At 46.8% G+C, this 12,083-nt stretch overlaps 1 protein-coding gene across 2 annotated transcripts in view; it reads left to right on the top strand.

The window, feature by feature from the left end:
- marchf8 (membrane-associated ring finger (C3HC4) 8) overlaps nucleotides 1-12,083 on the top strand; it is a 75,633-nt gene that overhangs the window by 30,764 nt on the left and 32,786 nt on the right. For both annotated transcript variants that reach the window (XM_085970228.1, XM_085970229.1), the window contains exon 2: nucleotides 4,910-4,960. In XM_085970228.1, the coding sequence (XP_085826354.1) occupies nucleotides 4,910-4,960 (51 nt within the window). The remainder of the gene's footprint in view (nucleotides 1-4,909; nucleotides 4,961-12,083) is intronic.

Genomic DNA, 12,083 nt, shown 5'->3' with positions numbered 1-12,083 from the left:
GAGAACTCCCCTGCTCTTCTTCGAAATAGTGTCCTGGGATCTTTTACGTCCATCTGAGAGAGCAGACGGGGCTTCGGTTTAACGTCTCGTCCGAAAGACGGCACTTCCGACAGTGCAGCACTCCCTCAGTACTGCACTGGAGTGACAGCCTAGATTTGGGATGTATGAGGTGCTGTATAAATTCAGTCCCATCAGGACTCTCCCACCAGGACTCTCTGACCTTCTCCCACCACAACTCTCCCACTCTCCCTATCCTACCAGGACTCTCCGACCCTCCCTCCCAACAGGACTCCCTGACCCGCCCAATGGCCTTTTTAGAGCAGGCACTGATGGTGCAGTTTGCCGACTCGCTCCCCGATCACCTGCACTGTTCACCTCAACTGCTAAGTTGCTGTGGATCTTAAGTCAGCAGTGAAGGGTTGTGAAACACCCGCTGATCATATCTGGATCGAGGGCCTGAATGTAACTTTACTGAACAATTCTCCCAATCTTCATTCCATTTGTCTTCACTTCAATCACTCAACGTTGAGTAATCTGACATAATGACAATTGACACCGCAGTCGGCCTGCATCATCGATGACATCACAATGACTATTGACATTGTGCGACTTAGTGGCTAAGGTTAGGGGTTAGTGGTCAGGGGTTAGTGGTCAGGGGTTAGTGGTCGGGTTAGTAGTCAGGGGTTAGTGGCTAGTGGTCAGGGGTTAGTGGTCAGGGGTTAGAGTTAGTGGTTAAGGTTAGGGGTTAGTAGTCAGGGATTAGGTTTAGTAGTTAATGTTAGGGGTTAGTGGTTAAGGTTAGGGGTTAGTGGTTATGGTTAGTGGTCAGGGTTAGGGGTTAGTGTTAGTGGTTAGGATTTGGGGTTAGTGATCAGTAGTTAGGGTTAAGGTTAGTGGTTAGTCAGGGTTAGGGTTAAGGGTTAATGGTCAATGTTAGGGTTAGGGGTTAGTGGTTAAGGTTAGGGGTTAGTGGTCGGGGTTAGGGGTTAGTGGTTAAGGTTAGGCGTTAGTGGTCGGGGTTAGGGTTAGTGGTTAACGTTAGAAACCGCTATTGCCAACACCATTGCCACTAGGTGTGCTGAAACAGTATAGGTATCGAAGTTACCATCTCTGGTTTAGTTTCTGTGTTACCGCGCTAATGTAATGGGGAAATGTAGCTCCTCCCAGCACAGGCAGTGTAATTCACTGTCGCCCCTTTAGCATGTTCCCTCCCTGTGACTGCACACACTGCTAATTGGAATTCTCCTGAGAGAGGAGTAGATAAATGTTCAACAGCTGCAATTAAGGTCATCCTGATCCATTAGACAAGTCAGGAGCAGCCTCCAATCGTGTTTGGTGCACAATTGTATTTTAAGCTTTTTACAGCCATATATTTTGTTTTAGTTTGCTAGGGTAGGGCCAAGTGACCCTGCAACCAGCTTTTTAAAAATGAAACTTAACACAGACACGCCAAGAAAATAACGCTATTTAATACCCTGAACGTCTTAGAGTAAGGCATTCCTTTAGTTGTCGCGGAACGTGGAGATTAATCGCACAATTGGTAGTTGCTCTCGAGGAATACTGTACGCTGAAACATCAACTGGTTTAAAGCAGAAAATGTCAGAAACACAAGAACGAGTTACAGCTTGTCCGTCACCTCTCCCAGTGTCCGAGAGCTCTCAGGAATGGAAGATGAGTCTTCCGGTCGTTGCTGCTAACAACCCAGGAGAAGAGTAGAGGTTTGTGCCCACGGTTTGTGCTGTGCAGTTTGTGTCGCGTGGTTTGAGCCGTGCAGTTTGTGCCCGTGGTTTGAGCCATGCGGTTTGTGCCCGCGGTTTGTGCCATGCGGTTTGTGCCGTGCGGTTTGTGCCATGCGGTTTGTGCCGTGCGGTTTGAGCCGTGCGGTTTGTGCCGTGCGGTTTGAGCCGTGCGGTTTGTGCCCGCGGTTTGCACCATGCGGTTTGTACCATGTGGTTTGAGCCGTGTGGTTTGAGCCCGGGTTTTGCGGCCGCGGTTTGAGCCCGGGTTTTGCGCCCACGGTTTGCGCCTGTGTACTTCCTTTGCCTGATCATGGGCAGCCTCCCAGTTCTGGGAAATCCTCACTCAAAACCGTGAGCAAAGACACTCGATTACAGGGGACACCAACATTTCTAGGGTAAACATAATAGCATTTCCAAACAAGTGTCACGTGAGCAGACCAGCAGAAATACGGCCAGCTAGAGTTGGCAACCTGGGCTGGAAGTGGGTGTGGGACTGGAACAGATGGGACACGAGTGGTGTTGCGAAATGTCCACACTGCTCATCCTGCCTGGGACACTTGTGCCATCTGTTGATCATCGCCCCCTCTCCCTTCGCCCCACCATTGACGGCCGTGCCTACAGCCGCCTAAGCCTGAAGCTCTGGAATTGACAGGATCGGACAAAGTCAACATGAATTTACAAAAGGTAAATCGTGCTTGACTAATCTACTGGAATTTTTTTAGGATGTAACTGGTAAAATAGATAAGGGAGAACCAGTGGATGTGGTGTATTTGGACCTTCAGAAGGCTTTCGATAAGGTCCCGCATAAGAGATTAGCGTGTAAAGTTAAGGCACATGGGATTGGGGGCAAGGTATTGACTTGGATAAAGAACTGGTTGGCAGACAGAAAGCAAAGAGTGGGAATAAACGGGTCTTTTTCCAAGTGGCAGGCAGTGACTAGTGGGGTACCGCAGGGATCGGTCCTAGGACCCCAGCTATTCACAATATATATTAATGATCTAGATGAGGGAACTAGATGTAATATCTCCAAATTTGCAGACGACACAAAGCTGGGTGGGCGTGTGTGTTGTGAGGAGGATGCCGAGAAACTCCAGTATGATTTGGACAGGTTGGGTGATTGGGCAGAAGCATGGCAGATGCAATATAACGTGGATAAATGCGAGGTTATCCACTTTGGTGTCAAAAACAGGAAGGCAGATTATTATCTGAATGGCAATAGATTGGGAGAAGGGGAAGTGCAACGAGACCAGGGTGTCCTTGTGCACCAGTTGCTGAAGGTAAGCATGCAGGTGCAGCAGGCGGTTAAGAAGGCAAATGGTATGTTGGCCTTCATAGCAAGAGGGTTCGAGTACAGGAACAAGGATGTCTTGCTGCAGTTGTACAGGGCCTTGGTGAGACCACATCTTGAGTATTGTGTGCAGTTTTGGTCGCCTTATCTGAGGAAGGATGTTCTTGCCATGGAGGGAGTGCAGCGAAGATTCACCAGGCTGATACCTGGGATGGCAGGAATGACGTATGAGGAGAGATTGGGTCGATTGGGCTTATACTCGCTGGAGTTTAGAAGAATGAGAGGGGATCTCATTGAAACTTATACAATTCTAACAGGACTAGACAGACTAGATGCCGGAAGGATGTTCCCAATGGTTGGGGAGTCCAGAACCAGGGGTTACAGTCTAAGGATAAGGGGTAAGCCATTTAGGATAGAGATGAGGAGGAATTTCTTCACCCAGAGAGTGGTGAACCTGTGGAATTCTCTACCGTAGAAGGCAGTAGAGGCCAATTCATTAAATATATTCAAGAAGGAGTTGGATATATTTCTTAAGGCTAAAGGGATCAAGGGATATGGGGAGAAAGCAGGGACAGGGTACTGAGTTTGGATGATCAGCCATGATCTCATTGAATGGCGGAGCAGGCTCGAGGGGCCGAATGGCCTACTCCTGCTCCTATCTTCTATGCTTCTATGAATTCCCTCCTCAAACCTCACTACCTCTGTTTCCTAATAATTAAGACCCTTAAAACCTACCTCTGACCAAGCTTTAGGTCACCTGTCCTAATATCTCCTCCTTTGGCTCAGTGTCAGTTTTTGTTTGATAACGATCCTGTGAAGCACCGTGAAACGTTTGGCTACATTAAAGATGCTATATAAATGCAAGTTGTTGCTGGAGTAGTACCGAAAAAATAGTGAATCCCATTTCGTTGACGGTCCTCTTAGTCCCCGCTGGGTAATCAAGCAGAACGCCTGAATGTTTATCCATTCTCACATCCTCTCCCCTCAGCCCATTGTACAAGAGCCATTCTGCCCTGCTAAGTGTCTGGCCACCTCTGTGTGACCTATCTCCAACCACCAATGAATGAGGGGGTGTCTGGAATCTGGTAAACAATTCGTGACTGGACTTGACTTCATAGGATTTCACTGGAGGGTGGAGCGCGGACTCAGATTAGTCTTCATTCTGCGTTTAAATACACAATTGACTCATGCTTCACACTCCTCTGTCAAGTAGGGCTCGGATTACCATGATGGGAGCCGAATATTCCCCATTTGCCAGCCGTGGCTCAGTGGGTAGCACCCTCGCCTCTGAGTCAGAAGGTTGTGGGTTCAAGTCCCACTCCAGAGACTTGAGCACAAAAATCTAGGCTGACACTCCAGTGCAGTGCTGAGGGAGTGCTGCACAGTCGGAGGTGCCGTCTTTCAGGCGAGACGTTAAACCGAGGCCCCATCTGCCCTTTCAGGTGGACGTAAAAGATCCCATGGTACTGTTTCGAGGAAGAGCAGGGAGTTATCCTCAGTGTCCTGGCCAATATTTATCCTTCAATTAACTAAAAATAGATTACCTGCTATTTGTGGGAGCTTGCTGTGTGAAAATGGCTGTTGCGTTTCTTACATTACAACAGTGACTATGTTTCAAAAGGACTCCATTGGCTGTGAAGCGCTTTGGGCCGTCCTGAGGTTGTGAAAGGCGCTGTAGAAATGCAAGTCTTTCTTTTTTTATGTGATATCCAAAAATGTGGAAGCGCGTTGCTGTAGTTTCACTGTGACAATCGCTCCTTCATGTGCTCAGATCATTTTGCTTTGAAGAGCCCGAAGGGTCAGTTTTTGTTCTTCGGCCGTGCTGTTTTAGATCAGGAGTGTGTAATTAGGAAGAATAACGTGGTGCACTTTTCCCTTACAGAATGAGAAGCCTCTGGGCCATTCCACCAGCCGTTCCAGCAACATCTCAAAGGTATGTCCTGATTTTCCGATGAGGCCTAATGTTTGACCGACCGGTGAAGCGAGATATTGCAAGCTCCTATATGATAATTAAGATCATTTTATTGTAAACCATTGTTGCTGTTACAGCTTTATTTATGGATCCGTCTCACTGTGCAAGACTCCCGATTATTATTCCCTTCGATTAAAAGCCATGGCCCTCAACAGCGTGAAAGCTAATGTTCCACTGATTGATTGATTTGACAGGCAGACCACAATAGTCTTCCCAGGATTAAAGTGATTGCTGATTAATACTGTCCACGGCATTCAAACCATTAAGAGACGGATGGCCATTTCAGCAGTGCTGTCGCAAGTGGAAATGCTACATGGGAAAATACGATTTCTAAAATGTGCTTACATTACAGTTTTTAGTCCTGGCTTTGACAGACCCTGTGCAGTAAATGTAACTCGTGAAAACCACATTGAGAGGAGATTGAGAGGCTAATATCCAAAACCTCCATAGGAACAGGAGGAGGCCATTCAGCCCCTCCTGCCTGTTCCACCATTCAATTTGATCATGACTGATTTGTATCTTAACTCCATCTACCTGTCTTGGTTCCGTAGCCCTGAATACCCTGGGCTGGATTTTGCCAATGGGGAGCTTTTGGAGGCGGGACTCCCACTTGTCGGGTTTCAGTCCCACCTCCATCAACTTCTGGCCAACCCACGCTATTGTCCCTTGATTGACTTTGTTGAGCCTGCCCAGCGGGCTTAGCAGGCCAATTAAAGGAAAGCCGGTTACAGAGAACGTCAGTGTATGAAGTTTCATCTGTCAAAAGTTTTTGACAGATGAATTGTCATCGTTTGACAGCTCTGTGAAGCTGTCAAACACTGACATTCTCTGTAGTCTGATGAGTTCTTGAATTCAGGACTCATCAAACCTCTTTCTTTAACAGAAATCAGATGGTTGTTGCATTGGAGAATGCAGCAGCCATCTGTCATCTCTGCCGTAGAGGTGCGAAACTCTCCGCAGCCCCAACTCTTGAATCCTGCAGGAAGAAACAAAGGTAAGTAAACTTTTTCTAACACTTTCCACTTACCTCAGATACTTACCTCTCCAGACTTGCACCCATCACTTACCTTCACAGCGCACTTTTGACCCCCGCAGACCCACTGCTCACCTCGCTGACCCTGGCGGGGTTCACAGCCTTCGGGAAACCTGCACGTGTGTGGGTAAAATGGGGATAATCCTCTTATCTGCCTGTTAACTACTTGTTACCAGGCAGTCAAGTGGCTGTAATCCCTTTCCCACCTCCAAGGAGACAGGACCTGGCGTGGGTCGGCTACCCGCCTCCTGGCAAGATGGCTTGGGGGCGGGATGGGCACCCGCCCCAGATTCTGCCACTTTGCCGGCAGTCCCACCTCCCCAGGGCTGGCAAGATTGCGCCCAGTCTCTCCACAGTGGTACCCTATCATCCACCTGTTTAAATTGGGTGCTGACAGTCACGGAGAGTCTGCAGTTTGTTCACTTGCCCTGACACACTCGATCGCTCAGTTCTGATCTCCTTTCTTTAAGGATTATAGCAGATTTGATATTAATGCTATTAAATTTTTTAATTCATTCTTGGGATTTGGGCATCACTGGCAAGGTCGCTCGGCAGGGAAATCACAGAGATATGCAAGAGCTATAGAGTAGTGATATTGGGGGACTTTAATTTCCCAAATATCGATTGGGATAATGCTCGGGTAAATGGAAAGGAGGGGGAGGAATTTCTGGAATGTGTTCAAGAGAATTTCCTTGACCAGTATGTTCCTGGCCCATCTAGGAAAGAGACATTGCTGGATCTGGTGCTGGGGAATGAGGTGGGCCAGGTCGACCAAGTGACTGTGAGAGAACACTTGGGTACGAGTGATCATCGTATCATAAGATTTAGATTAGCAATGGAGAGGAGCAAGGAACAATCTAGAGTGGAACTTCTAAACTGGAATAGGGCTAACTTCAATGGGATGCAAAAGGATCTAGCCAGGATAAAATGGAATCAACGACTGACAGGAAAAACTAACGGAACAATGGGTGATCTTTAAGGTGGAGATGTTCCAAGTACAGGCTAGGTACATTCCAACAAGAGGGAAGGGTAAGGGAACCAAAGCAAGGGCTCCTTGGATGACGAGGGAGATAGAGAAGATGATGAAACAAAAAAAGAGGGCGTATGATGCATGTCGAATGAATTCTTCAAGGGAGAACCAGACCAAATACAATAATTTGAGAGGGGAAGTGAAGATGAAAATAAAATTGGCTAAGAGAGAATGTGAGAGTAGAATGGCGGTTAACATAAAAGGGAACCCAAAAATCTTCTACCACCATGTAAACAGTAAGTGGGTAGTAAGAGCCGGGGTGGGGCCTATTAGGGACAAAGAAGGTGATATATGCTTAGAGGCGCAGGGCAAGGCTAGAATACTCAATGAGTACTTTGTATCGGTGTTTACAAAGGAGGTGGATGCTGACAAAATATCGGCAGAAGTGGAAAAGGCAGAAGCAATGGAAGGGGTGAAAATTGATAGACAGGATGTACTACAAACGCTGGGTATGCTTTGAGTGGATAAGTCGCCTGGTCCAGATGGCTTGCATCCCAGGTTGCTAAGCGAATTGGGGGAGGAGATAGCGGAAGGGTTTGCCATAATTTTCCAATCTTTCCTAGGTGTGGGGGAGGTGCCTGAGGATTGGAAAGTGGCAAATGTGACACCATTGTTCAAGAAAGGGTGTAAGGACAATTCTAGTAACTACAGGCCAGTCAGTTTAACATCAGTGGTGGGTAAAGTTTTAGAAACAATAATTAACGGGCACTTGGAGAGGTTTAAGCTAATTAAGGAGAGCCAACACGGATTTGTAAAAGGCAGATCGTGTTTGACTAATCTAATTGAATTTTTTTATGAAGTAACAGGGAGGATTGATGATGGGAATGCAATGGATGTTGTCTACATGGATTTTAGGAAGGCGTTTGACAAAGTGCCACATAGAAGGCTGGTTAACAAAATTGAGGCTCATGAAATAGGTGTGTCAGTGGCAGCTTGGAAAAGGAATTGGCTTAAGGATAGAAAACAGCGAGTTGTGGTAAATGGCTGTTTTTCAGACTGGAGGATGGTAGACAGTGCTGGGACCACTACTTTTTTTGTTATATATAAATGACCTGGACATTGGAATACAGCATAACATTTCTAAATTTGCTGATGACATCAAACTTGGGGGTGTGGCAAACAATGAGGATGATACCAATCGACTGCAACAGGACATAGCAAGGCTAGCAGAATGGGCAGACAAGTGGCAGATGGAATTTAATACAGAGAAGTGTGAGGTGATGCATTTTGGCAGAAGGAACAGGGAGAGGCAATATACACTTAATGGCACAGTTTTAAAGAGTGTGCAGGGACAGAGGGACCTGGGAGTTAATGTGCATAGGTCCCTGAAGGTGGCGGGACATATTGAGAGAGTGGTTCGCAAAGTATATGGGATCTTGGGCTTCATAACTAGAGGTATTGTGTACAAAAGTAGAGAAGTTATGCTGAACCTTTATAAAGTGCTGGTTAGGCCACAACTGGAGTATTGCGTCCAGTTGTGGTCACCATACTTTAGGAAGGATATGAAGGCCCTTGAGAGGGTGCAGAGGAGATTTACCAGAATGGTTCCGGGGATGGGGGATCTTAGCTACAAGGACAGGTTGGAGAAGCTGGATTTGTTTTCATTAGAGCAAAGGAGGTTGAGGGGTGATTTGATCGAGGTGTACAAGATTATGACGGGTTTGGATAGGCTAGACGGGGAAAGGCTGTTCCCACTAGTTGATGGTACAAGGACTAGGAGACACAGATTTAAGGTTTTGGGCAAGAGATACAAAGGGGATGTGAGGAAAAACTTTTTTACACAGCGAGTGGTGAGGACCTGGAACTCGCTGCCGACGGAAGTGGTGGAAGCGGAGACACTCAATGTTTTCAAGGGGAGACTGAATAGGCACTTGAGGGAAATAAACTTGCAGGGCTACGGAGATAGAGTGGGGGAATGGGACTGAGTGGATTGCTCTGCAGAGAGCCGGCATGGACTCGATGGGCCGAATGGCCTCCTTCTGTGCCTTTATGACTCTGACATATATTGTCCATCTCTAGTTGCCTGCTTCAGAGGTCAGTTAAGAGTCAGCTGTGTTGGTGTGGGACTGGAGTCATGGATAGGCCGGACTGGGTAAGGACAGCAAGTTTGGAGGACATTAGTGAACCAATCCAATTTACGCCAATCCAACAGCTTCAAAACCATTTCGAAATAAATAATTTCCAGATTTATTCTAAGCTGAATTCAAATTCGCAAACTGCCATGGTGGGGTTGGAACTCTTGTTTTACTGGTCCAGTAACATGACCGCTACACCGTGGTACACTTCTGGTTTTTTATCTGTGCGGCCTGGAGCTTAACCACAGACCAAAGCCCACGGGAGGCCTGGAGCCGTGCTAGGCCTGGAGGCCTCACCACTTTGCGCACGACCTAAAAACCCAACCATCACATTCCCAGGGCTGCAGGTTAAAGATCTTAATACCATTAGATAAATTCACCAAGTATTTACCTGATTTGTTAACAGGTGGTGGGTTGGTGGGATGCGAGGGGGGGGGGGGAATAAAGTTGAGATTTTTCTGCAAGTTCAGTAAATGATCCAGTGAGAGCTCAGGGAATCAAACTGGCAGGGACGATATTTCCTGCTGCAGCCTACTCCTTTTTAAAAGGTCAAATTGCTATTGTATTCAGTGAGAGAACCAACCACCTATTATACTCCAATAATATGAAGTCTCCAACTTGTGGAAAAATCTCCAGTGATTTGAGATCTGTATCTATAAACTACACAGTCAAGTCAAAGCATTGTTCAGCTCAAGGGCCTGATATCCGCCACACAAGTTTGAATCACTTAAAGAATATGCTATTGAACACTGCTGACGAGCATGTCATCGCCTATTCTCCAGCTGCCTTGTCTAGGTGGACCTTGAGTTTGTGCATTAGTGCGTCAGTCGACCTGACTTTGAACTCGCTGATGGAGCTATCGCTCAGATTCTCTTATAGACTGAGTCACACGGTTCTTGTAGCTAGTAGGGTTGGCCACAAGCAGAATAATGCCTGTGTGGTTCGATCAGGAGTCCGTTCACTCTTCCATTTGCAAGAGATCTTTCCTTTTAACTTGGTTCCATTTATCATTTCCACCTCCTCCGCCCCCCCCCCCTCCCCACTCCTGCTCACCTCAATTTCATCGCCCCACCATTGGCGGCTGTGCCTTCAGCTGCCGAGGCCCTAAGCTCTGGAATTCCCTCCCTAAATCTCTCAGCCTCTCTCTCTCCTCCTTTAACACGCTCTTTAAAACCTACATTAAAGACACCCTTGTACTGGGCCTCTGGGCGCTAGGGTTGCCAACTCTGGCTGGACGTATTTCTGGAGGTATCGTCACATGACCTCCAACTGCCCCCCCCCCCGGTCGCCCGACATGTCCATCCTCGCTGGCGTCCAGCCTGCCCGCCTCGATTGGAGGGCGAACAGACTCTTCCTTACATGATTGAATGATTCTCGCTGTCAGTCAAATGGCCCTTTTCCACCCCACCGCCAATATAATAAAATGAAAAAGAAACACTTTTTTTTAACGCCCCTGTGATTTTGCTCCTGGGTTTTTTGCTCGGGGCAGTGTCGTGGAGATTAATCTTCAAATCCCGGAGACCCCAGGACAATGCTGGAGGGTTGGTAACTCTAATGGTAGCCCCTGTACATCGTCTGTAGGATCTATAGACCAAAATGATCAAATATTTGAATGAACGCAGAGCTCTGATCTACTGGAGATAAGAGGCTTTAACCTGAGGACAAGGCATTGAAATGAAGGCAGCGCCTTTTTAAAAAAAAAAAAAAAAAAAATTCATTCCTGGGTAGTGGGCATTGCTGGCAAGGCCAGCATTTATTGCCCATCCCGAACTGCCCTTGAGAAGGTGGTGGTGAGCCGCCTCCTTGAACCGCTGCAGTCCGTGTGGTGAAGGTACTCCCACAGTGACTTTGCCGTAGCAGTTTGGTGGCACTGAGTGACTCGCTAGGCCATTTCAGAGGGCAGTTAAGAGTCAACCACATTACTGTGGGTCTAGAGTCACATATAGGCCAGACCAGGTAAGGATGGCAGATTTCCTTCCCTAACGGACATTAGTGAATCAGATGGGTTTTTATGACAATTTGATAGTTTCATATTCACCATTACTGATGCCAGCTTTTTATTCCAGATTTATTTAATTAATTAAATTTAAATTCCTTAGCTGCCGTGGTGGGATTTGAACTCGCGTCTCTTGGATCATTAGTCCAGGCCTCTGGATTAATAGCCCAGTGACAATACCACTATGCTACCTTAAGGTAGCTCCCCTAATCATACACGCTCTGGGAATCTGTTCTGCACAATATTTGAACAAAAAACTGCAGTAGTTATGTTTCCAACATCAACTTTACAAAAAGGTTTATATGTAGACAATGAATAAAAGCTGTTTAAATAGGTGTGATCTCTCTGTCTCTCCTCTCTTTAAGAAGCCTGCGGTGGAGGATTCGTGTTGTGGTTGATTTGCAGAAATCCCGAGTTGCTGACACGAACAGCTCTTGGATGTTGTGACAGAATCTCCCGAACAATGAGACATCAAAGGGCTAAAAACAGCCCTTTCCAAACCTTCTGGCATATCTCGAGTTGCAGATACGGCTGAGTGTTGGATGAGGGGGGTCAGGGGATGAGAGAGGGGACTCGATACTGCAGTCACTCACTGCTGGATGGTGTAGGATGGCCCAATCTTTGCCTGTGCCAATCAACAAGACACAAAGGTGGAAATGCTTAGTTTAATCATTTGGATTTAAAGAGACATTTGTTGCCACAGAGGAGGCTTGTATATTGAATTAACATTGTTGTGCAGTATAAGGGGTGCAGTCGTATCGTGGTTGTGTGACTGGACGAGTAATCCAGAGAATGTGAGCACAAATCCCATCATGGCAGTTTGAGAATTTGAATTCTGTTTTTAAATTAATCTGGAAATATAAAGCTGGTGTCAATAGAAGCGACCATGAAGCTGTTGTCAAAACCCAACTGCTTCACTGATATCCTTCAGGGAAGGAAACCTGCTGTCC

The sequence above is a fragment of the Somniosus microcephalus genome, chromosome 29, assembly GCF_052327205.1.
Source record: "Somniosus microcephalus isolate GS21.2 chromosome 29, FLI_Smic_1.0, whole genome shotgun sequence".
Classification (NCBI taxonomy): Eukaryota; Metazoa; Chordata; class Chondrichthyes; order Squaliformes; family Somniosidae; genus Somniosus; species Somniosus microcephalus.
Note: the sequence above shows the minus strand (reverse complement) of the source record. Positions and strands in the feature narration are given on the sequence as shown.